This window comes from Ovis aries, chromosome 11 (genome assembly GCF_016772045.2).
Source record: "Ovis aries strain OAR_USU_Benz2616 breed Rambouillet chromosome 11, ARS-UI_Ramb_v3.0, whole genome shotgun sequence".
Taxonomy (NCBI): domain Eukaryota; kingdom Metazoa; phylum Chordata; class Mammalia; order Artiodactyla; family Bovidae; genus Ovis; species Ovis aries.
The window spans coordinates 47,655,186-47,681,930 of record NC_056064.1 but is presented as its reverse complement, the minus strand read 5'-3'; the positions used below and the strand labels follow the sequence as shown (position 1 = coordinate 47,681,930).

The 26,745-nt window shown below is 42.7% G+C and overlaps 1 protein-coding gene across 4 annotated transcripts in view; it reads right to left on the bottom strand.

Moving 5' to 3' along the window:
- The window catches only part of MAP3K3 (mitogen-activated protein kinase kinase kinase 3), a 60,769-nt gene that overhangs the window by 21,652 nt on the left and 12,372 nt on the right, over positions 1-26,745 (bottom strand). For all 4 annotated transcript variants that reach the window (XM_027974350.2, XM_015098870.3, XM_015098871.3 and 1 more), the window contains 4 exons: positions 19,734-19,774; positions 14,329-14,428; positions 9,043-9,156; positions 1,367-1,487 (listed from right to left, as the gene is read on the bottom strand). In XM_027974350.2, the coding sequence (XP_027830151.1) occupies positions 1,367-1,487; positions 9,043-9,156; positions 14,329-14,428; positions 19,734-19,774 (376 nt within the window). The remainder of the gene's footprint in view (positions 1-1,366; positions 1,488-9,042; positions 9,157-14,328; positions 14,429-19,733; positions 19,775-26,745) is intronic.

Genomic DNA, 26,745 nt, shown 5'->3' with positions numbered 1-26,745 from the left:
TACTCCTCAGCACTCTCAGACAAGGAAATTCCAAATCAGGCCCCTACGACAATGACCAACCATTTACATTTAGCCCCCACCTGCACACACGTCACAGGCACTTGCTTAGGAGCAGGAGGCCAGATCACTGCCCAGCGTCAGTACTCACTGCTTCCTCCACAGAGGAGCAGTGCTGCCCCCCTGCAGCCCCTTGGTGTCTACAAGGGCTCTAGAACAGAGGCCAAACTAACAGAGATATGCAGGTTCCTGGACACCTGGATTCTAGGGCCAGAGATGCTCTGGATAAGGTCTCCCTGCTGGGGTACTTGCTCTCCCCTCAACCAGCTTACTGTAAGTACACCAATCATCCACAAGGCTATGGAAATATGAAATGCATATATGGACTTCCAGCTTGGCAACACTGACTACCAGAGCTTGCTTGGGCTCCAGAAATTACTCAGTGAGGCAGAGTCAGTGCCTCAGCAGCACAATCTTTCTGCTGCTCCCTGGGGAGGCTTCTCATTCCCACACAAGCTCCATGACAGGACTGATGCTCAGAATGCAGCCCCCCACCCTGTCCCGCCCTGCTGCCAGCTCCACTCCAGATCTCCAGAGAGCAGTTCAGTTTGATGCAATTCTACCCACCCAGAGAGAACCTGTATGGATAGCAGCAGGGGTTCCAGCAACATCAGGGTAGCAACCTCAATGCAAATGCTGACAAGGCCAGACTTCCCCCTTGAAACAAATTGCACAATTCAAAAAAAGAGCTTTCTCCTCAAATGTGGAAAAAGGGATCCAGAGCAAAACTGGACTGCCTGGTATAATGCACAGACATGATTTAGATTTCTTTCCCAGGAAGGCCTGGCAGCAGCTACATATCTTTCTTACTAATGAGCCAACTGTACATATTACGTCAGTAGTCTCCTGTCCTCCCAGACAACTTAAGACGCTCCAGGAGTTTTGTTGGTCTGCATCTTCTGTGAAGTATCAGAACTGGAACCATAAGCAAGAGGCTTGATATCAAAACTCAAACTTGGACCTGATTTCTACCTCCACAAGTCCCTAGTCTTTTGGGGAAAGTATGGTCAGAAGTGAGGGTCCACTGCCACTGAAGGTCCTCAAACAGATGTTTGAGATCACTTTTTTAGGGCTGTTGAAAAGGACCTGATTACCCCACCACAGCAAGACAGCATAAGGGTCAGGACTCCATCCCAATCATATCCCTATTTCTCTTCCCCAAAGAAAGGCATGGAAGATTATTCCAAACAGCGTAGCAGTCAATATTATGTTTGATGACTGTTTTCTAATTAATAATTATTTTTTAAAAGAATATTTAAAAAAAACACAGGCAGATAGATAAGAGGAAAAAAAGAGATGAGATACTCACTGACGGAGAGGTGCCTGCTCCTGGACTCAGGGGGCTGGTAGATGGTATTTACATCTCCCGCAGACTGGGAAGCTTTGATTCGCACTTGCCTGGACACCCCGGAGTGGGGAGAGGAACTGGTCTGCAAGATAAGAGGAAAAAGGCAGCTCACTAAGGAGGCAGGCTGAGAAATGTCCCCTCGCCCCTCCCTGGAACTCACCACGCTCTCAGCCACCTTCATGCTTTCAGTGCATAAGCTTCTCAGCTTTCCCCAAAACCTCACTCCTCAATCATATCTGGCCCCTCACTACTTGCTCAATGTCATTTTACAGTTTCACTAATAGAAAGCACTGATACCCGGTGCTCCAATGTAATAGGTGATGACCCAGACACACAGGAACACCAGGCATTCCTGTAGTAATGTGCCAAACAGAAAACAGCTGTAAATATCCTCTCACAAAACTCTCTGAAGGGTTGGGGAGAACAGCTGGAAAAGCAGATTATCTCAGCAGCGAGATCACCTGTTGCATGGGGGTTCACCGTGGACAATGATGGCCACCTCTGCATCAAAAACTCTGGTTGATACAACATTTTAAAAATAATGTGATATGCTTCTTCCCCCACCATCATTGCTCCCTGAAAATTAGGGTACAACGAGCTTGGCTACTTCATGTTCTTGGAGTTTACGTGTGAACCATCTTGGGACTGTGTTCATCTCAGAAAGACTATCACAGGTACCATGCTGCCAGAGGTCAAGGACTTCAGGACAGGGTCAGCAGCCTTGCTACATCCACCCCACTTTGCACTGACTCAGATGGGCCACGAGGTGAGCCCTAGAGAGAAAACAAAGCAATAAAAGGGGGCCTGGCATAAGAAAGTTTACAACTGAAGCCTGAAGGGGAACAAGTGATGTCACGCTGTGCTCATAAGTAGAGCGCTATGGAGAGTGGGAGCTCAGAATTTATAAATAACTTGGGTCAAAATTTCTACTTGTTTCTCTTTTTCTCTCTCTCACACCCACCTCCCATAAGAAAAAAAAAAAAAAAAAAGTGCGACCAAAACAAACTATCCTGTCCTCCAGGAAAAAGGCTTCCCGCACGCGTTCAGGGGTAGGGTCCAGCTGCCAAGCAGCCTCCTCTGGTCTCCCCGCGCCAGACCTGATCACATGCTGGCTGTCCTGACACACTGTCCTGCTCTAACGGGAAGTCAGAACCAAGGGGAAGTGAGTGTTCTTGCTGAAGCCTCCGATGTGCAATAGCTCTCCGCCAAGGGTCAGAAAGGAAAAAACAATCAAAGCCACACGCTGGGGAAGCAGGTCAGTAAGGGGCACAGAAAGGCTACAGCCCTGCAGTCAGAAAGAGAAGAGCTGTGCAGAGCACCTCAAGGACACCTGCTGAGACACAGGGCCTGACACGGAGTGGGGACTCCGTACATCTCGGCAACACAATCTGAAATTACTGAAGAATATAAATTCTAATCTCTCAATTTTCAAATCTAAAAGCTGAGACAGGAAATGAGGTTCAATAGCTGGCACAAGCATAGGTTTCTAAGAGGAAAGGCTGACTGCAGCACCACGTTGGAAAACAGATGAAGGGAATCAGCGAAGGTTTCCGAGCAGGGCTTCTCACATTGCCACGTGCACACAAACCGCCTGGGACTTTGTTCAAATGCAAGATTCTGATTCAGGTCTGGGGTGAGATGGAGGATCTGCATTTCTGACCAGCTTTCAGGGGATGTTGATGAGGTGGTACCTGGACCACACTCAGAGCAGTGAGGTCCTGGGAGGTGAGTCATATTTGGTTTAAAGCAGTGGTTCTCAGCCCCATCTACCCAGCAGAACTGCCTGTGGGGTTTTTAACACCTCAGACCAACGTCAGCAGACTCTCTGGGGGTAAGGCCCAAGGACTGGTATTTTTAAAATCTCCCCCAAGTGTTGGAAATATTCGGTCAAGTTCGGAAAACCCTGATTTTAGGTATGACAAGAGAAAGACATGGTAAACAAAAATGAGGATGCAGCAAGGATTCAAGGAACCTGGAACAAGACCTAGAAGTGGGAAAGAGAGGGAGGAAGGTGGGGCTAGGAAAAAATAAAAGTGCCTGCAGAGAGTGAAAGGAGTCCCAATGGGTGCAAAGTGCGTAGCTGGTAGAACATTCTAGAAACAGCAAATAGAAGGCACTCGACCATTTTGTGGAAACCTCACTGAAAGACTCTGTGGGTAGCAGTGTGCTCTGGCCGACACAAACAACATGAAATGTCACCAGGGAACCATGTGCACAGACTGCAGTCACTGGAAACCAGGAGATCAGCGAAAAAAAGATTATAAAAGTTGATCCACGAATTATCTTGATAAAAGATTTGGTGTATCAGACAAAAGGAGCAGTTGAACTCAATGATGCAGGGGGAAAAAAGGGGTAACCATGTGCTTGGTTTAGTTTGGTTCATGGAACGTGAGCTGAGAAGTGGCGCTCTGGATCTCAGTGGCCCTCTGTTTCAATGGTGGCACCAAGAGACATTTGCATGGAAGACCATGATAGTTATGATCACTGTGGGAGCATCCAGATTATTCAATAAATTCAGTTTTTAACACATATGAATTTATTAAAAGTCTGAAAAAATCTGCTTTGAAGCTATACAACTTGAATAAAGGATGACATGTTTATGTTTCTTAAACAAATTCTTATTTCCTTTTTGTTCTGATAATCCTCATACTCAAGGGGTTCATTCAAACTGAGATGAGGTGAATAGATCTGTGCTCTTACTGTCCCCACTCTTCAGTGCTACACAGACTTTGCCTAAAGGAATGTACGCTTCAGCTCCCTTTCCTGACTAGAGTTCCAGGCATTTTAGGCTGTTCATGTAAAAAACTGATCCCAACTTCATAAAAATTTGTCTTGTCTTGGACCTTTCTTAGCTCAGTTCCCTCCTAAGTTGAGAAAGGAAGCAAAGGGGGAGAGAGTGACACATATCACAGGTTTTCCTCATGGGCATTACATTTCCTGTTCTGCTTCTAATGAACTGTGGGAGAACCTGGGTGAGGATTTCCAGAACTATAATAATTTCCAAAGACTACTATAATAATCCTAATAATAAAGGATCTTACAATAATTCTAAGATCCTTTTCCTGGATGGTGTCTCATATGTACTGACTGCAGTCAGAACATCTGGGCTCAAGACCAACTCTGTCACTATTACCTGCTTCACCCAGGGCAAATCACTCTAGGCCTCAGTTTCCCTAGGTATAGATTAGCAATAACCAGGATCCCTCAAAGTCACCAAAATCAAATGAGAAAATAAAGTACCTTAGACACGTAAAATGTAATAATTTTTATTTATTTGTTAGCCGTGCTACTGGCTTGTGGGATCTTGGTGCTCTGACTAGTGATTGAACCCTCACCCTCACCAGTGAAAGCATGGAGTCCTAACCACAAGACTGCCAGGAAATTCCCAAATGTGTAATGATTTTTAAACAGGGCCAGACTAAAAATATTCTAGCCACCAAGTTTTGTTCCAACTTCCTGCACTAGCCCCATTATTCTTAGAAAAATAAGAAGAATTATCATTTAGATTATCCTGGATATTTAGTTTTTATAATATGTATGAGTGACAAGATAATGTTGAGTTTGAGGTTATGTTATGACGGTGGAAAATCTGGAAAGTTATAAGAAGGTCAAGAGCTTTAGAAGGATAAATTAAGAGTTAGATGAACACATGCTTAGAAAAGCAGTCTGTAATAGCAAACAGCTGAGAGTTGATGGCCCAAGGCAGAAGTCTAGGGCAGCGAGAACTACTGAAGGAGGAAGGTGGTCAAGTATCTTAAAATGGCAGTAAAATCAAGGCTAGAGAAAGGTTCCTCAGACTAACAGAAGTTCTGTGATTACCAAAATCCAAGTGTTCTCAAGTGAAAACAATACTGAAGTCTAAGACATGGCTTTGGCCAGGTGAGATGGGAGGAGTATGACTATCCACCTTGCTGAGGGATGAAGACAGAGGAAAGGCTAAAATCTGTCATAGAAAGACCAATAAAAAAGGAATCCACAGAGAAGAGACAGTACATTTTAAAACAAGAATGAGAAGGTAAGTAAAGGTTCAGTTCAGTTCAGGTCAGTTGCTCAGTCGTGTCCGACTCTTTGTGACCCCATGAATCACAGCATGCCAGGCCTCCCTGTCCATCACCATTTCCCGGAGTTCACTCAAACTCATGTCCATCGAGTTGGTGATGCCATCCAACCATCTCATCCTCTGTTGTCCCCTTCTCCTCCTGCCCCCAATCCCTCCCAGCATCAGAGTCTTCCAATGAGTCAACTCTTCGCATGAGGTGGCCAAAGTACTGGAGTTTCAGCTTTAGCATCATTCCTTCCAAAGAACACCCTGGGCTGATCTCCTTTAGAATGGACTGGTTGGATCTCCTTGCAGTCCAAGGGACCCTCAAGAGTCTTCAACACCACAGCTCAAAAGCATCAGTTCTTCAGTGCTCAGTACAACTCTCACACCCATACATGACCACTGGAAAAATCATAGCCTTGACTAGACGGACCTTTGTTGGCAAAGTAATGTCTCTGCTTTTCAATATGCTATCTAGGTTGGTCATAACTTTCCTTCCAAGGAGTAAGCGTCTTTTAATTTCATGGCTGCAATCACCATCTGCGGTGACTTTGGAGCCCAAAAAATTAAAAGTCAGCCACTGTTTCCCCATCTTTTTCCCATGTAGTGATGGAACCAGATGTTCAGATGGTAACAAAAGGTTAATGAGGTGATAGGCTGCTAAAATTGAAGGAAACTATAGAGAACAAAGTAGCTGACAGTGATCATCAAGAGGGGATGAAGACCGGGGTGATGTGGTGTCCTGAAGAAGTGTTATGTAGAGTATGATCTATGGGCTGGTGCCAGGCTCCAACATGTGGTGAACCAGTCCCCTACAGTGAAAGTACTGAAATGAAGAGTAACTTGCTAATAAACACTTTGGTAACAATTTGGCAGAGTGACTTATGCCTACTGAATCTAACAATAAAAATCGTGGGCTTATGTTTTGTCTCTAGTTAATTTGTCCACTTTTCAGTTTTTGTGTTTTTTAAAAAGAACTGGTCTATGACAGATTGGAAACTAGAAGAACAAAAGTGAGATTTCATTACAAACAGAGAAGCACTCTTCTAAGGGTAGGACACCTGCTGCTGCTGCTGCTGCTGCTGCGTCACTTCAGTCATATCCGACTCTGCAGCCCCACAGACGGCAGCCCACCAGGCTCTGCCGTCCCTGGGATTCTCCAGGCAAGAACACTGGAGTGGGTTGCCATTTCCTTCTCCAATGCATGAAAGTGAAAAGTAAAAGTGAAGTCGCTCAGTCGTGTCCAACTCTTAGCGACCCCATGGACTGCAGCCTTCCAGGCTCCGCCATCCATGGGATTTTCCAGGCAAGTGGGGTGCCATTGCCTTCTCCAACACCTGAGCACATAGCAATTTTGGATCATGATACTTCTGTTTACAAAGAAGCCTGAAGTCTAGTTGAGGAAGTCCCCAAGGAAAGATTTCATCACCACCAATACTGTTAGTCTTAAATGTAAATCTTTATAAATGCCAAAAAATAGGAGCAGCTTAAGCATTCTAACAGTAGCAAAACTGGTTACTGAATAAAATTATGGTCTATCCACTCAAGGGACTTCTGCATCCTTATAATCATGAAGACTGTATATTAACAGAAAAATGTACATGACAATAAGTGAAAAATTAAATTAGAAAACCGCATAAATACCATGACAACATTTAAAAGTGTGTATACATATGGCCAAAGAGAAACATATGCAAAAATCAATGTTTTGGTACTAGAATTATGTAAGACAATCCTTTTTTATTATTTTAACTTTACAGTAAGTTGCACTGACTTTATAATTTTTAAAATATACATCCTTACAAAGAGAGGCATCAATATGGAATTTATTTCATGCAACATCTAATGTAATGCCATGAGAGTCAGAGATCAGATGGTCACCTTTCATACAGCTCTGGGTGCTGTAGTAGCACCTGCAGCTGAGTGCACCCTTTGATGGATGTGGAGGCAAATGTATAGAATCAGTTGTCTGAAGTTTCGCATCAGTGGAATGGAGGGATCACTATCAGGGTTGCTGGCTCCCAGTTAAACCATCACGTCATTAAATTTCAATTCCAGCTTCTTCTGTAAAGAAGAGGTTTGCTAAAGATGGTCTCTACTTGACTCTTGCTAACATTTCAAGTAGTCACTGTTGCTCTCTTAAGAAGATGGGCTCCAGAACAATAAGATACAGCTCCAGTTCTCAAGGACCTTACAATCTTCTGGGATAAAATTTACAAATACACAACAACTTTAGGGCAATTACTAAGCAACCTATAAACTAGTGTGCAAATTATATCCAAAGACTAAAGGAAAGGGGAATAATCAATATGGCCTCAGTCAAGAATACTGACCAAACTGTAGCAGGTAAATCAAGCTAGAACCTAAAAAAGGCTGACAACCACGGTCTGGGAAAAAGGAAGAAAGAACTGCAGAAGAAGGGAAGTATGCTGAAGAACTTAGAAAGATGAGACTGGGGAGCTGAAAGAAGGATAGTTAGTGAAAAACCTTGGGTGTGAGGCTACATTTAGATCTTACAAGATGGGCAACGAGGAAGGACTTCAAGGAGAAAGGAAGGAAGTGGGACAGAGAAATGAAGGAATAAAGTTTACATTTCACTTCAGAATAATTCCCAAAACACATCCAGAAAAAAAAGACCCTGGGAAAGAGAAGACCAGTCTCGTGTGCAAGGACACTTCTGTAGTATTAGAAAACATCTTTATTCTAAGGCTTCCTAACTACATTCTTCTGTGTCTTTCCCTAATCAAGAGACACTCTAAAGTCTCTTTAAAAATAAAGCACCATTCCCTCTAAATTCTGTCCGGTATAGGGCATCCACAGTTCTCAGGCAGCAACACTAGCTGTCCACAGTTGGCTGTTTTCAAGCATACGGAAAGGAAAGAACACCAAAGAAAACTTCAGGGATGTGTATGTGAAGAAAACTGGTAGAGGAATCAGACAGAAGACAGATACAGGTTACAAGCATTCTTGTGAAACATAGGCCCTTGGGGATTCTTTAGGAAAGGAAACTGTAAGGAAAAATCCCTAAGTTCTGAAGGTCCCTAAGATTGCTGCCGTTTGGTAAGGCAGCAGATGCTAACTTACCAGAGGCTCTTTAGTCTATGAACTTTTTCCCACTGAACAGAAGGGAAAAGTGTGTTCTCTACATGTGTCCCAGGGGAAAGTCACAGTTGCCGAGGAGTTGTGGGAGTTGGGTTCACAAAGCATGACACTCTCAAATCCTTGAAAGCCTTTGCTAATCACCACCCCCACGCTAAGCAAATCTCCCTTGCTGGGGTCCATATCTAGTTTAAAATTAAAAAAACACATTAACTATAGAGAAAAAGAATCCTCTCCTTTATCATAAAATGCGTTCCTTCCTCCCACACCACAAGCCAAGTAACCTTCAGCTGCAACTTTGACACTGATGGTCTGGCTTTGCAGTAAAACCAAATGCAGGCGGCTAGCTGGCTGCTGACCCAGTGGGCTAGACCACACTTATGTTCTCGCTTTAGCAGTGACAGAGGAACACAAAACTCTGTCAAGGAAGAACATGAACTCCTGAAGGACAGCAAGCTGTGTCTTCAGCTGTCAGTCCAGGGCAGGAGCTACTTACATGGTTTCTGTCCTGGGACAGCAACAATATTCTAAGACTTTTCATGCTTGAGCTTCTATCCAAAATGTCAATTGCTTTGTCAAGATCATCTTGGTTCTTCAGCAGGATGGAGAGCTGTGACACAGGACACAGAAAAAGGAAATCATATAAAATATGTCTTTAATCTGCAAAAATAAGAAAATAAACACTAAAAATAAATTTGGAGAAAAACAATCTCAAGGCATACTCTGGAGTCCTCAAAGACCTAACTGAAGCCATAGAGATATTTTCTTTTTTTTCTTCATTAAGTGTACAATTTAATAAGTTTTAGGAAAATGACAGAGTTGCGCAACCATCACATAATTCAATTTTAAAACATTTTCACTGCTTTAAAAATATCTCTTGTGCCCATTCACAGTCACTCCTCTTTCCTACCTCTCGCCCCAGGCAACCACCAATCTACTTTCTGTCTCTAGAGATTTGCATTTCCTGGACATTTCATATAAACGAAATCACACAATTTGTATATATTCGATTCAATTCATAGTCTTTTGCATCCAGCTTCTTTCATTTTGCTTAGTGTTTTTTAGTTCATCCATGCTGTAGCACATTGGTACTTTATTTCAAGATATTTTCTGAGAAGAGTTTCCTCTCTCAAAATACTCTTTACTCCAAAGCATCAAGTCCCAAACAGTTTTAGCCCCCATAATTCTTCCCAACTTGAGCAGTAGAAGCATGTCCCACCCTACTCTGTGCTGCCATTAACAAAATAAGCAGAAAAGGCAGAGGAGGAGGAGGAAGAGAGGGAGGACTGAGGATGAAAACATTACTCAAATAAGAACACAAATTTAGGCCACATAGAAGGGTTTAATATCTTAATGTTTAAAAGTTAAAAATAAAATCCATGACTAGAACCAAAAATTACTTCCTCTGTTTTCATTCCACCGAAGTATTAAAGAGAAGATTCTCGAGGATATAGATAAGTCTTACTCGCTACTAAAAAGCAGAAGATATTGAGTTCAGTTCTGTCACTCAGTCGTGTCCGACTCTTTGTGACCCCATGAACCACAGCACGCCAAGCCTTCCTATCCATCACCAACTGCGGGAGTCTATCCAAACCCATGTCTATGAGTTGGTGATGCCATCCAACCATCTCATCGTTTGTCGTCCCCTTCTCCTCCTGCCCTCAATCTTTCCCAGCATCAGGGTCTTTTCCAATGAGTCAGCTCTTTGTATCAGGTGGCCAAAGTATTGGGAGTTTCAGCTTCAGCATCAGTCCTTCCAATGAACACCCAGGACTGATCTCCTTTAGGATGGACTGGTTGGATCTCCTTGTAGTCCAAGGAACTCTCAAGAGTCTTCTCCAACACCACAGGTCAAAAGCATCAATTCTTCAGTGCTCAGCTTTCTTTATAGTCCAACTCTGACATCCATACATGACTACTGGAAAAACCATAGCCTTGACTAGATGGGCTTTTGTTGACAATGTCTCTGCTTTTTAATATGCTGTCTAGGTTGGTCATAAGTTTCCTTCCAAGGAGTAAGCGTCTTTTAATTTCATGGCTGCAATCACCATCTGCAGTGATTTTGGAGCCCAAAAATATAAAGTCAGCCACTGTTTCCCCATCTATTTGCCATGAAGCGATGGGACCAGATGCTATGATCTTAGTTTTCTGAAATATTATGAGTACTTAGTATTAAAAGATGCAGAAGTATGCTATGCCTTAAGACCTAACGAATGTCAGATCTTACACATCTGTGGCAAACACAAGCAAAAATCCAATTAATTTCTGTGGTTCCCAATTTATAATACAAGGAAATGAGAACTCTAAATCCTAGGCCAGGAAATAACAAATAGTAAAAAACGGTATTTAAAGTAAAATCTCAAAACAACCCATGGAATGGGATGAAATTCTACAGATCATATCACATTAAAGAATTCATTTCTGAGTAACATATAAAGTAAGGATAAATAAGGGCTAGTGTTGGGTAGAGATAAGAGAAGATAAAGAAATTAGTGGAGCATGTTTTAACAACCAAAAAAAAAAAGCTACAATTTTGCAAATATATGATAAGGATCTAGTATCCAGAGTATATGAAGAACTCTTACAACTCAACAATAAAAGGACAACAATCCAGTTTTTTAAATGGGCAAAGGATTTGAATATGTATTTGTCCAAAGAAAAATCAATAAATGGCCAATAAGTACATGAAAAGATACTCAACATCATTAGTCATTAAGGAAATGAATATTAAAACCACAATAAAATATCACTTCATACCTACTAGGATGGCTATAATTTTTTTAAAAAAGGAAAGAAAAAAAGAATCACAAGTACTGGTGAGAATGTGGAGAAATTGCAACCCTCATATATTGCTAGTAGGAATGTAAAGTGGTACCAGCCAATATGAGGAAATTGGGCAGTTCCTCAAAAAGTTAGATACAGAGTTTCTACAAGACCCACAATTCTCCTCTTAGGTATATTTTAGAGGATTAAAAACATCTGTTCATATAAGACTGGTACACAAATGTTCATAGCAGCATTATTTATAATAACCAAAAGTAGAAAAACATCAAGAGGTGAATGAAGTGATACACAAAATGTGGTATACCCGTATCATGGAATATTATCCAGCCACAGAAAGGAATGAAGTCCGATACATGCTACAATATAGATGAGCCTTGAACACATGCTCAGTGAAAGAAGCCAAATACAAGAGGCCACATACTGTGTCATTCCATACAAATAAAATGTTCAGAACAGGCAAATCCAGAGAGATGTAAAGTAAATAAGTGGTTGCCCGGGGCTAGGCAGTGGAGGGGGAATGGGAAGTGACTGCTAATGAGTATAGGGTTTCTCTCTGGGGTGATAAACAGGTTCTGGAATCCGGTACTGATAGTTAACACAACTCTGAACATACTAAAAATCACTGAATTGTACAGTTTAAAAACATAAATTTAAAAATAAAAGGGTAAGTGATATGGTAGGTGAATTGTATCTCAAAAAAGCTATTTTAACAAAAATATAAACATAAATAAAATCAAAGATTTTTCATTTGTGGTTCACAAGTCCTGACAAGGGAGGGTTTAGAGGGCAAAGAAAAATAGGTTGAGAGAGCTGAAATTAATAAGATTAGTCAACTCTTAGTCATTGACATTAGCAGAGTACGGAAAAACATGCATGATTGAATATAATAACAATTATGGGAGTTCCCTGGTGGCTTAGTGGTTAGGATTCTGGGCTTTCACTGACATGGCCTGGGTTCAATCCCTGGTCTGGGAAATGAGGTCAAAAAACAAAAACAGAAACAACAACAACAGTAAAAAAGTGATGAAAAACAAATGCTCAAATACTTTCGTCTTCAATGACTCTTAAAAAATATATATATTTGGTTTAGAATCAATATCTGCATAAACATTTGAATAAAGGAATGTCCAACATTCTGGGCAGTCGCTTCCTTGGCAAAAGAGTTTGAAAATGGATTTGGGGACATATGGAATTCTTAATGGAAATATTAACAGAAAGAGAAACAAGTAGTGCTAAACCATCCAGAAAAATCTTTCCTAAATAAAGAATGCCTTCTTGAATGCTGACTAGCTAGCTGATTTTAGCCTCACTTTCTCATACAGTCATGGATGCTTGAACTGCTCTATGGATTTTTCACTTATATTTTGGGGGTTCTGATATCCTGTATTTAAAATGTGTTAGTTTACATACTTTGAAATGCTTACATCTGTTTTATTTATTAACCATAGTGTTATTGACTTTCTAAATTTGTTGTATTTCTAAAATTTATCCAAAAAGCAAAAGCTCGTATGGTCTTACTTTTGTTAGCTATATGGCAGCATATACCCAACTGAGGAGCTTCCCCAGTGGCTTAGACATAAAGAATTTGCCTGCAGTGCAGGAGACGCAGAAGACTCGGGTTCGATCCCTGAGTCAGGAAGATTCCCTGCAGGAGGGCACAGCAACCCACTCTAGTATTCTTGCCTGGAGAATTCCATGGACAGAGGAGCCTGGTGGGCTACAGTCTATGGGATCACAAAGAGTCAGACACTACTGAAGTGACTGAGCAAGCATGCGTACCGAACTGTGGCTGTACATTTTGTTTAAAGAGGACCAGAAAGTTTTTAGCCAACAAATCTCAGCTTCTACAGATTTTAGCCCCAGAGTCTAGAGGAAATTCTTAACTTTTCAACCACTAAAATAAAACTACACGGGAAAGACCTCTCAAAGAGCCATGAGGTTTCCCAGCTTTCCTGTCTATTCCCCTCAACTTAGTTCCCTCAAGGAGCAAGCTTTTTTTTTTAAGCCTTTATTTTCAACTAAGGGATGAATCAACCCTTTTTTTTTTAAAGATTTTAATTTATTTTTTGGCTGCGACAGGTCTTCATCACTTTCTCTAGCTGTAGCATGTGGGTTTCTCATTGCAAGGGTTTCTCTGGCTGTAGAGCATAGGCTCTAGGTGTGCGGGCTTCCACAGCTGCAGCACTTGGGCTCACTAGCTACAGCTTGTGGGCTCAAGACTGCAGGCTCAGTAGCGGTAATGCACGGGCTTAGTCGCCCCGCAGCATGTGGGATCTTCACAGACCAAGGATCGAAGCCATGTCCCCTGCATTGGCAGATGGATTCTTAGCCACTAGACCACCAGGGAAGCCCCTCAAAGTGCAGGCTCTTTACTGGGCACAAATACGTTGCCTTTCAGACTAATGCAAAGCATCAACCTAAGCAGACTACAGCCTCTAGTACCTTCCTTGGAGCTGGGAAAGCAGTCAAGTAACTGACATTCAAAAGAATTGCTTCCTGAGTGATGTTCAAAGTATGCATAAATAAGGACCATTGGGTGGGGTTAGGAGGAGTAAGCGTTTAAAGAAATGATTAGATGAGGTGCTAATGTTTGACACCAGCTACAATCAGAAGCTAAACTCTGAGAAGAATCCAACATTTATGACTGTCAATAGAGGTTGACAGTCCTACCCACCAATTTTCACCACATCCCCAGCCCTGCTGAACCCTCTGCTATAGCAAGGCAATGCTAAGCTCTGACCCTGATCCCCGTACCTGACTCCACCATGGAGTTATTAGAGCTATCGGCCTAGAATGAGCAGAGGGAATGGAAATAGCTGTGCAATCTTCCACGCAGTAAAAGAGAAAAATCCCAGAATTATCGGAATGAACAAAAGAGGCTCCAGAAAATGAAAACCTGCAGATGACATCAGAAGAACAAACTAGGAGATCCTCAGTTAAGCAGAGACGAAAAGGCAGGCAAGGTGCTCCCCATGCCCCCGCCAGCTGCCTTTCGCACCTCATTGTTCATGTAATGTAGGTCCAGGGGCTGCCCAAACACTGCCGTCACCTTGTGCTCCACATCTTCGTATCTCACAGGCCGGCTGAATGCTATAATTCTGAAAGAGAACAGAAGCATGGTTAACTGCATATTTTAAATGCAGGGTTTAGAAGTTATGACTCCTGAGTGATATTTTCCTTTCTTTTCAAGAGTTCTTTTTATTTTTCATGTAGCTTGCCTTTTTCTGTATTTTTTTCTTCTCTTATCTGCCTTTATCTTTTCACCCTTTCTCTGCACATCTCTTAGGTTTTTCAATATAACCCACAGGCAGCTAAATCAATGTTCAATCTCAATCAATGTTCTACCACTTCAGCTCAGATCTTTCAGTCAACGACAGTTCAGTATCATGGCAGGACACCTGGATTTAAAAGCTATGTTCCAAATATTCCTATTAGGAAGAAAAACTGGAGACTGGAACCACAGTCCTGAAAACACGGTCTTAACTCCTAAATGACTCACATCCAGGACTTGAAAAGGTCTTTTCTACTGTTCATTTTTGAGATGCCACAGGAGTCTCAATGTTGATTATCCTATGAATTGACATTTCCCACCACCGAGTCACAGGAATTCCCCTTGAGTTGGTTATATGCCTGATTAGTTTTCTTAACCAGTGACACATGTGTGCCTATAAATAGTATTGATATTGATATTTTTCTAGAGAGACTCACTGCTACTGCTACTGCTGCTAAGTCACTTCAGCCGTGTCCGACTCTGTGAGACCCCACAGACGGCACCCCACCAGGCTCCGCCGTCCCTGGGATTCTCCAGGCAAGAACACTGGAGTGGGTTGCCATTTCCTTCTCCGATGCATGAAAATGAAAAGTAAAAGTGAAGTCGCTCAGTTGTGTCCGACCCTCAGCGACCCCATGGACAGCAGCCTTCCAGGTTCCTCTGTCCATGGGATTTTCCAGGCAGGAGTACTGGAGTGGGGTGCCATTGCCTTCTCCAAGAGAGACTCACTAGGTCTGTTTAAAGAACAATTTCTATAAATATTAACACATGGTAGAGTAGGAACATGTTCAAAGAGGTCTTAAAATAATTTGTCATTACATAGCACAACAAAATTTACAAGTTGGGATAGATGAAACAAGGTTGGCAAAATGTTGATAATGTTGAAGCTGGGTAACAGATCCTTGGAGGTTCAGTTTCACATTCTCTACTTTTGTGTGCATTTGACATTTTTTAAATAAAAAGTTTTAATGTATTAGGGATACTGGGGATAGTCAACAATGTTTGACATATAAAAGTGACCATATCATAAGGGTCCAACCCAATACTTTAAAACTTATTTAAACAAAAATAAAGAGGTAAACAGAAGAGAACATAAAAAAGAAACATATGCATACTACATATGTACATGTATATAAGAAAATGTAGAATTAAAAAAATGTTGGAGTAGGGAAGGTCTTCCTAAGCATTATATAAAATTACATAAAATATAGAAGTCAAAAGGAAGAAGACAAATTTGACAGCAACAATTTAAACTGCTGATGGCTGCAGCTTTTAAATTTGTCTGAAGTCTGAGAGGGTTATACCTCCTGCTTTCTTTTTTCCTCAGATTGCTTTGGCAATTTAGCCTTCTGTGGTTCCAAATGAATTTTAGGATTATTTGTTCTAGTTCTGTGAAAAATGTCATGGGTAATTTGATAGGTAAGCCATTGGATTTTCATGAAATCTGGCTGGCTGAAATCAGTGGGCATCATGAAAGTCATATCTAGAACTGAGCTGTTCAATACAGTAGCCACTAGCCACATGTGGCTATTTAGATTTAAATTGATTAAATTTAAAATCAGCTCTTTCAGTCCCATCAGCACATTCAAGTGCTCACTAGATACTGGAGAACACAGCTATAAGTCACCCCTTTTTATACCCAGGTCTACACATGCAGATCAAAAATATCTGGGAAAAAAAATTCCAGAAAGTTCCAAAAAAGCAGAACTTGAATATGCCCCATGCTGGCAACTATTTACATGGCATTTACATTCTCTTAGGTTTATAAGAAATCTAGAGATGGTTTAAAGTATACACAAAGATGTACATAGGTTATATGCAAAGACTGCACCATTTCATCTAAAAGACTTGAGCATCCGAGGAGTTTGATATCCACAGGGGGGCCCTGGAACCAATTTCCTCAGCTACCAAGGGATTTCTGCAGAACATTTCTATTAGAGGGGAAGTTTTACTGAACAACGTTGATAGGCTATTAGTATAATCCTTCACACAAAGCCTAATATCTCAGGAAGATAATTTCTCTATAACTTTTCCTTCATCTGTCACTACCTTCATTTCTGAAAATTATATTGCTGAATATATTGATTTATATCCACCAGGAAATCATCCATATTGTAATCCTTATATTTTCCCCCCTCAAATCAACCATCCCAAGCATTAATCAGGTGCTATCTTTAAAAAAAAGAGAAAAAATTAAGTGCTACCTAGATATGGGTTATCTAGACATGAGTGTTTGATGGATTCTTTCGAGAATACCTTTCTATTAATTCTTTTGTAATTAAGGAATTACTAAATTCCATAATAATTAAGTCCATATCCCCTTCATCAGGACCTCAGCAATGGTTCAAAAGGGGTCCGCCTTTCTGAATAAAATACCAGATCACTCAGATGTCCCTAACACTGTCAGAAAAAGATCAGGCTCAGATAAATTCTCCTGTATTTGGTTTGGTGATGAACCATTTAAAACTTCCAAAACCATTTAAAAGCAGTCCAGAAGTCCTATCAAATTCAAGAAAGCAGGACTCCCAGGTTAGTTAAGATCTAAGCTGCCACCATCACCTTAAATAACTGGCATCTTCAGGCTAGTACTTCAGAGACAGGTCTAACACCCAGCACAACCATCCCCACCAGTCCAAAAGGCAGGCCCCTTTTGAACTGTGGCTGAGGTCCTGATGAAGGGGATATGATTTACTATAAGGAACAAATAGAAAGGTATTCTCTCAAAAGAATCAAACACACACACATATCTAGATAACTCATATCTAGGTAGCACTTAACTTTCTCTCTCTCTTTTTTAAAGATAGCACCTGATTAATGCTGAGGATGGTTGATTTGAGGTGGGGAGGGAATATAAGGATTACAATATGGATGGATTTCCCGGTGGATATAAACTAATACATTCAGCAATATAATTTCCAAGGAGGGAGATCTTAGTCTACAGTCCTCTTCTGCCCTCCTGAGGCTAAGAGGGAGGAAAGTTCAGAGTTTGATGCCAACCCATCCAAAGCAATGGGAAACTCAGCCCACCAGAATGGATATCTGGCAATGACGAAGGGGAAAAGTCACTATTCTTTCTTTCCTCTTTTCTGTAAATTCTAAGTCTATAAGAACCTACAACATTTAAACAGATCCTGTTCCTAGTCCTGTAAAAAGTAAAGAAAGCCCACAGAAATATTTTCAACCAAATCTTTAAGATATGAAATACATGAAACCAGAGCTGTCTGGCACAGAGCAGCTTGTACGTGGCTTCGCCGCACAGACTTTACAGAGTCCTCAATTCCACACACAGTACACGAACAGCGAAACATCACGGCTCCAGAAAACAGCTCCATAAAAAGAGCATGCAGTTCTCAAAATCTTGATACCAACACTGCTGCTCGGGGCTTCAAAAGGCCATTCCTGCCTGACCACCTTAAATATTTGTGGTTTCGATCTGGCAGCATCTCTGAAACTAAACACACACACTTTCTCAGTAAAGTCCGCTCACTGTAACTATATACCACTTAGGGAACAGGAATTCAGGAGAGCGTAACTGAGTAATTAGGCTCCAACACAATCGAGCCTTTGATTTTGTATCTACTTCTGAAAACTCTTGGCTGCTCTGACTTTGGCAATCCCTCCAAAATCCAGTCCGGTCAAAAGTGTGAAAAGCAGCAACAATGAAGTGACAATTTAACTTCCATGCTACTGGCAGGTCCTAGAATGAACAGCTGGGGACAGAACTCAGAAAACCTTCTTCCCTCCCGGCCTGGAACAGCCCTAGAATTTACCTAGCAGCAGCAGGCCCTGGCTCTGCAGACGGCCCTTTGCACAATGTTTCCACCTCTGACCAACTTGCAGGCTTCTGAATGTATCTTTTTAAGGGAAAGCAGAGCCACAGATATCCAGAGCTAGTTTCAGAGTGGGCTGAAAGATGCCAGCAGCAGAGAACTTTCAGGACAAAAACGTTTGAAGGCACTTAAGGTCCTCTGGGGGCTTCCCCAGTGGCCCAGCAGTAAAGAACCTGCCTGCAATGCAGGAGCTGAAATAGATGTGGGTTTGATCTCTGGGTCAGGAAAATCCCCTGGAAAAGGAAATGGCAACTCACTCCAGTATTCTTGCCTGGAGAATCCCATGGACAGAAAAGCCTGGCAGGCTACAGTCCATAGGGTCGCAAAGAGTTGGACACAACTGAAGAGACTGAGGAAGCATGCAAGGTCCTCTGGTGACTGGTAAAATAGGAGGATCTTATCCTCATAGGTGTGCTCTTTGCCCTCCAAATGTTCATAGTAAAGGAAAAAGGGCAGGGCAGTAATCAACGAGGGAGAAAGGCAAAGAGCAAGAAACAGATATTGAAAAGCATGCTTGTGTGTATACATGCCACACACATGCACACAAAGTGTCCCAAACATCCCCTGACCAGAGTTCTATACGCTTTCTTAAAGATTTTCCGTAAAATAACTTGAGAAATTAAGTGAAGTCATATTTTTCTCCACTGAGAACTTCTATCTTGACCTCCTACAAAAACCTTAATATTGACAATGGGAAAAGGATACAAGGGTTTTGTAACAGTACTTTCACTTCCCCAAGGTAAGATGCAGAATGCAGACTGAGAACTCTCTCTTTCTATGTCCTCAAATGAGCTGAAATCTTTCACAATTGAGGGACTTAATGCAGCTTCCCATGACCTAGAGACATTTTAAAGAAACTACCAATTCACCCAACATGACCCCTGATGTGGACAAAACCAGGGACACTCTTTCAGGACAGGAATGGTAGCACGTCACAGGAGAAGCCTCCTCTCCCTCTGATGCCCACAGCTGGCACAGGGTCAGCATGTCTGGAAGCTATGACTCAGTGGAGCTGGAGCCCTGACTTCCTCCCCCAGCACAATGGTGGACCTCACAGCAGCAGAATAAGAGCAAAAGGGTAAAATATTAGCAGTTGACCAGACCAGCAGCTTTAAGACCAGAAACAAGGTTCAGTCAATATGCCAAACCAAGGATGCAGCATTCCCCTTTCTGCCCCATCAACCCCATTACCTAGCCAGGGACCCCACAGGAGTCACTCCAGGGAGATGGCCCCCATAAGCTGCACGCTTTCTGAGAAATGGGGCTCAACAGACACATCCACGCATCAGAAGGCAGACTTACCGCCTCTCCCCGTTGTGCTCAAACTTGATTCTGACGTCACTCTGCCAAAGAAAGGACAGACAGGTTAGCGGGTTTTCTGGCCTGTGTCACTCCTGCCCCACCCAGGTAGCCTCAGGCAGCCCTTCAGCAACATTAGGCAGCATGCCTGGAGGCTCCTGTTGGAGCTTCTCTGCCCTGACAAGCACTCCTGTCACAGAGTTCTAACCTCTGGGGCAACAAAGGTCTTGGGACAAGAACCCTTGGGGTTGCCCAGCTCAGGAGATCTGCTCTGACGTGTCATCTCTAAGTTCACAAGCTCTATTTCCACAACTGGCTCTGGAGCTGCTCCCACTATGTCGCCACCTCTGGGCCAGGATACTACTCCTTCTTGGCTGACGTTACTAAACGGAAAAAGAACTCTTCATAGTGATAATTCTAGCTACACGACCACAACCAAGTTACTTATCCTCTATAACTCTTAGTTCTTCCATCTGCAGAATAGGGCTAAATACCTAACTCACAGAGTTTTTATGAGAACTAAACAAGAAAATGTAAGTATAATACTTAACACATAGTAGACACACAATAAATGGTTGCCACTGGTACCAGTGATCTCCACTACCCTATCACGGCTGCCCTAAGTGGGAGTAGAGTGGCACCCTGGACAAATACCTTATAACTGTCCCCAGTTTTAGCCTAGATGACCATCAGGGTACCCTATAAGCTCTGGGAGAACAGGGATCATGCCTCTCTTAATTCCGTAGCTCCAGGGACAAGCAAATGTAATGGTATATAATGTTCGTGCTTACCAATATTTGTTAAATGAATTCACTGATTGAAAAACAGAGTTGAGTATAAGTATCAGGAACAAGAGAAGGAAGGGGTGTTAGAAGGTTAAAGAACAAATCAGGGAGGAAGAGATACTATAAAGGTCAAGCAAATAACTTGAGGGAGTTAGAAATGACAGGAAAAGAGAAGAGATATTATAGAAGAACAGGTACAAAGGAAAAAGAAAACTAAGATAGTCAGGAAACCACCAAGCAACAGAGATAAAGGTAAGAAAGAGTTCATAGTCAGTGAATGAAAATAATACTGAGACAGGCAAAAGACTGTAGCTTTGAAGAAAGAAAAGGGTTTCAGGATATCTGAAGATGAAGAACACAGAGCAGGCAGAGAAAGTGACAGAAAAAGGAGAAAGCTGAAAGGCAGGGTAGGTGCACAAAGGACTCCCCCTTTCCAAGAGATGGGAGGGCTAGAATTCTCTTCCAGTCAAATGAACTAGACTGATGATTCTAACCTACACTCTAAAAATTTACACTCTAAAGATTCTAACTATATTCTAAAAACCCCTAAAAGCTTTTGTTTATGTATATGATATCTATAGATATTTGCCTTATTACAAATTAAAACTAGGAAAACAAATTTTATTCATCTAAAAATAATTTAAAACCATTATGTGTTAACATAAACACATTTTAAAAACTGTATGTTTTTTAAAAAGTGACGTGAGACAGAGTTCCCTGGTGGCCTAGTGGTTAGGATTTGGCACTTTCACTGGGGAGGCACAGGTTCAACTCCTGGTCAGGGGAGTATCCTCTACGCCACAAAGTGTGGCCAGAATACCGGGAAACAAAAAGAAAGAAAGAAAAGTGAAGCAAGAGAGTGGGAAACGCTTTAATGCTGGCTTCGTAGGAGACAGCTGGGCTCTCAGATCAGCTTCTGCTTTCAAACTGCTGTGATAACATGGATCAGGTAGCCTCCGGAAAACTCTACTGTACTTTTTTAAGAGTATGAGGGTGAAAAGGGCAAGGAACATCTTAGTACTATTATGAAAATAGTTTTAACCTGAGGGACACCCAAAAAGTTCTTGGGAACCTGCTAGGGGTCCCAGAACACATCTTGAGAGTCACTGAATTGAAATATAAGAATACAGACTCTAACTCACTATTTTAAAGTCAAGGAAATGGAGGCTCAAAGAGCTGTTGCTGCTAAGTCGCTTCAGTCGTGTCCGACTCTATGCAACCCCACAGATGGCAGCCTACCAGGCTCCCCTGTCCCTGGGATTCTCCCCCAAAATTTACATACCGAACAGCGGACAGCAAAGCTCCTTGGAGTAACAGGCCTGCACTGTGACAGCTCTTCAAAATACAACCCTGATACAGCCCATTCATCCTTCGATTTAACATATGGACCACTTTATCCATTACCAATAATATGACAGTAGCTGACATTTATAGAGCATTTACTATATACTAAGCCTTGTTCTAAGTATGTTACATGCATCAATTAAACTAACCCTCACAACAGGAACTCTTACGATCCCTATTTTACAGGAGAAACTGAGTTACAGTGAAGTTAAATAAATTCTCTCAAGATCATAATGCTTTAAAAGAAGCCTAAATAGGCTACAAGGAGAAGGCAATGGTACCCCACTCCAATACTCCTGCCTGAAAAATCCATGGACGGAGGAGACTGGTAGGCTGCAGTCCAAGGGGTCGCAAAGAGTCGGACACGACTGAGCGACTTCACTTTCACTTTTCACTTTCATGCACTGGAGAAGGAAATGGCAACCCACTCCAGTGTTCTTGCCTAGAGAATCCCAGGGATAGTGGAGCCTGATGGGATGCCATCTATGGGGTCGCACAGAGTCGGACACGACTGAAGCGACTTAGTAGCGGCAGCAGCAGATAGGCTACAACCTAAGTGTTACACAGGCAAGGGAGGCTTATTTTACTCACAGATGCAGGGCTTCAGTGGGAACACTGAAAAGAAGAAACTATCACAGCATCTTCCGAAACCTTACTTTTCAGAACTCATGGAGGAGATGAAGTAATAATGGAGTCGGCATCACATCAGGGTGGTGACCTTTCGGGAAGCTATGAGGCCTGGGGAACCTGTAGGGGAGGCTCTGGTTGAGGCTGTGCATGGTTGGAGGTAAAAAAGGTGGAATGGGAAGGCAGGGTGCCCTACCTGGTCTGCATTCTAGGTGAGAGAGACTGTGTGTGTGTGAGCGTGCACACGCACACGTGGAAAGATGTGCCACACTACAGAGGAAGTTATGCGGCTTCAAGGTTTTATGAGTGACAGCAGTTTTGCCACTGTCTTCCTTTTCTCCCTCCCCTGAAGTCCCCATGGGAAGGGCCTTCCAAAGCACAGTGTCTGCATCATGCTGCCACGCTCAGACATGCCACCTCCAGCTTCCCATACTGTCCAGTTTCACACCAGCTCTAGAGGACCCCACGTCTCTACCAGTCTGCAGTCCTGTCTGTCCCTACAGGTAGGGTGCCACACCTTTCACCTACAACATTATTACAGTTAAGCCCCCTACATACCAGTAAATTCCGTTCCAAGAGCACGTTCGTAAGTTTGATTTGTTCAAGTCCAACAAAGTTAGCCTACTTACCCAACTAACACAATCAGTTATATAGTCTGTACTGTAGTAGGTTTATACTTCTCACACAAATAATGTAATATAACACATTTTTAATCTTATAGTACAGTACCTTGAGAAATACAGTAGCACCAGCTACATCACCGCTGCTTTTACACTTGTTTCTGCACATCCTGGGCTTGAAATAAAGATACTGTACTACTATATACAGTACTGTACAGCACACAAAAGCACAGCCGTTGGTAGAGGATGCACGCGCGTGTACCAGGCATGTGAACTAACTTACGTGACTGAACATGGGAGGGCACATTCACATCTTTGAAAGCTCACAACTTGAAGGTTCATATGCGGGGGACTTACGATATTTAGATGCACCTAGGAAGGAACTCCCCCCGTCCCTTTGTGGGACTAAAGGAACTACATTTATTTCATGATGGGACATAATCCAAATGCTATTTGACGTGAATTCAGTCAGAAAGGGAATTAAACTTTTGCCTCAAACCACAAATCACTCCTACTCAAGACTAACCTAGCCTGTGATTAGCAAGCAGTGTAAACAAAGACGCCCAGTCTTCTGAGTCCTGTGTCTGATGTGGCTACAGCATTTCCAGATCAGGATGCAGGCCCGTGACTGGTTTCCATGTACCACATGGTGTGCCCAAATCTGCCAAGTTCCTAACCCTGGGTTTCCCCTGTCAGGGCTGACTAGAACAAGCCATGGACAAGAAAGCTCAGCTAAAGCTCACTGGATTCGATTCCTTCCTGCCAACCGTTCTCTGTGTCTCTCTGAGGCACTGCGCATTGGTGGCTGTGTCCTCCTTGCCTCTGCGCCTCTGTCTCAAGCCAGGGAACCTGCCACCACTCTAACCACTTCTGCTTCTTTGCTGGTTCCTCTTCCTCGTGCCTTCTCCCACCCCTCCCCTCCACACGTGACTGTGCCTCAAGGTTTGAACTTTTGGCCTCTGGATTTCTCTCCTTCTCTTCACTTCTTCTCCTTGGTAGGAATTAAAAAATCAGGTCACCTCTAAATAGAAGATTCCCAAATCTCTATGTCCAGCCCCAGCTTCTCAAGCAAAACGTCATCTGTCTGCCATGTAAACGAGACAGGTAAGTCGTTGTAAGGAATGGAACACTAGAGTCAAGTTGTCTGGCTTCAAACCCTGGCTCTATAACCTCCCCGTTATAACCTTGAACATGACTCTCTATGACCCAGTTTCTTCATTTGCAAAGTGCAAACAGTGGCAATCTGTCTCGTGGAATTATCAAAATAATTAAATGAAATAATTGGGGAAAGCTATGAGAAGGGTACTTGATACACATGTTCAAAAAATGAAAATACAGGTCCATTTTCCTTTAGCCAAACCCTTGGGAGCCAAAAATGTTTCAGAACAGTGGTTGGTGTTCTGTATGTTAAGTGATGCCCCTCTTGAGGGAGGGTGACAGGGTGGCGCTCCCATGGCAGAGGCAGACACAAACACTTCATGCCCTCCTCTACGCTGCTAAGCCTCTCGGAAGTTACTTTGGGGCTTTGTAACTAGTTCTGACCAATAGCTAGGGACAAAGCTGAGTTCTGCACTCTCTTCCTTGGCAGCCACATGTTCCAGGTCAGAGGAGCCACCCTCAATCAGGGTCCTGACGTGGCTGTGGGGAACATTGTCGCCTCCTTCCCTGCATTGGACACAGCTGTACAGTCACTGAGATTCAGGGTTTACCTGTTAACAGCAAAAGTCAGTTTCTGTATTGAAAAGTATAAATATTCACAATAAGTGCAATAAATAAAGACTGTAAATAGCCCTGTGTCCATTCAGGCCAAGTTTTGTTGCCAAATGAGTTTGCCGGAAATTTTAAAATACATAAATTTTTAAAAGCTCCTTTTAGTTGGCAGGACTCTTTGGATTTCAGAACTGCAAAAGTAGTGCACACACATACCTGCGCACACAGCTCAGTCTTTTGCTATAATTGCAGACTCAACCTAGTCATGTGTCTGAATCAGCCACCCTCCCTAACTAGTCCCCCTTCTCAACGGTGCCACTTACAATACTGGCGACAGGCTCAAACCTCTGAGCTCCGTTTGATTCGTTCCCTCTTTTCCCTTTCTCAGCAGATGGCAAGACCCTGCTCTCCCCTCCAGAGACTCCCAGACGAGACTGCTTCCCATTCTCTCAGTCCTCACTCGCCGCGAGTCCCTTTCCCCTCCTGAACTCCTGAAGCAGCCTCTGCACTTCCCAGCTCCCCTCTTCCAGCATGTTCTACATGCCTCCACAGTCTCAATCATCTTAGCCACCGCTTTCACCACATCCCTTCTTTATTCAAAAACTAATCCGCGATACCCATGACCTACGGAATAAAGTCTAAGTTATTAACTATTACTAAAGCCCCCTGGAACTTATGCTTACTTAGTTTAATCATCTCACATTGTTTGTTCTCAAAGGGAACCCTCTCTCCAGCCAGCTCAATGCGCACCCTATTTCCTGAAATATGCCATATGCATTCCTTCCCCTAGGCCTTTAATACTGCAGTCTCCCACCCCGGGGTGCTGCACCACCTGACTAAACTCCTACACATCCTTCACTGCTTGGCTCTGGCGCCACCTTCTCCGGAGATGGCTCTGTGACTCCTCTGGCCCAAGTTCTGGCCCACCTTTCACTTTCCTGGCCGCCTTCACCTCTCAGAATTTGTACCATATATTTAGGCACAGTCACATCCTACCTTAGTTTCTTTTTTTCACATATTTCTTGTTTATAATAAGACTGTGTGATTCCTAGGGTACAGGGAATATAACATATTTCTTTTGTCTAAGAAGCTTGAGTATAAGTTCACATTGAAGTGAATGGAGAGATGCCACAGCTGCTGAGAAAAAAGCACTGGTACAAAAATTCAGGCCTAGGGAGGTTCAAGTCCCTGCCCACCAGAGCCAGTGTGGTAAAAGAGTAAGAGCCATAGCCAGGAGAAGGCAGTGCAGGCCCCCAGGCTGGGCTACAATCTGGGAACGGCATACGGGCAACAGGAGTGATCAACAATACCAAACCTAAGTAGAAAAGACCTTCTCAAAGTCTGAACTCAACAATTGAACATGTAATCCAGGAAGATTCTCAAGAATTCAAAAAAAAAAAATCAAAGTGTTTATTAAACAAATGTCTGTGAACCTCTGCCCTGGTGAAGGCCCCCACGAGCCAGTATCTCCGGCACCCTCTCTCTGATTCTGTAGCGCTCCCATTCCCCCACATTGCTATGTACCTTTGCTGGCTCCCACATCTTTGGCACTGGAGCCCTAATTTTGCCAAAGATAGTAAATAAATGAGAAGAAAAGAGCACCAAAAATAATTTTATTTGTGTGACTCAGAGAAGTCCTAAGAGATCAGTGGAAGAGGTGATTATAAAGCAACCGTCTTCCCTGCCCCAGTTCCTTCTCAGTCCCCAGTCCTAGCACTGCGCAAGACATTCAGTGAGGATGTGAATAAAATCAATGATGAAATGGTATATTCATCATTTACTGCTACTTAATAAAATACCACAGAAAAGGAAGCTTCTTACGAAATAGAATATGAGACTTGTACACTGTATGTTTTATTTTCAAACTAGCCAGCCTATCTTATCAATAACTCTTGAAAGAGAAAGGAAGTCCTGAAGAGTCAGGTCTAT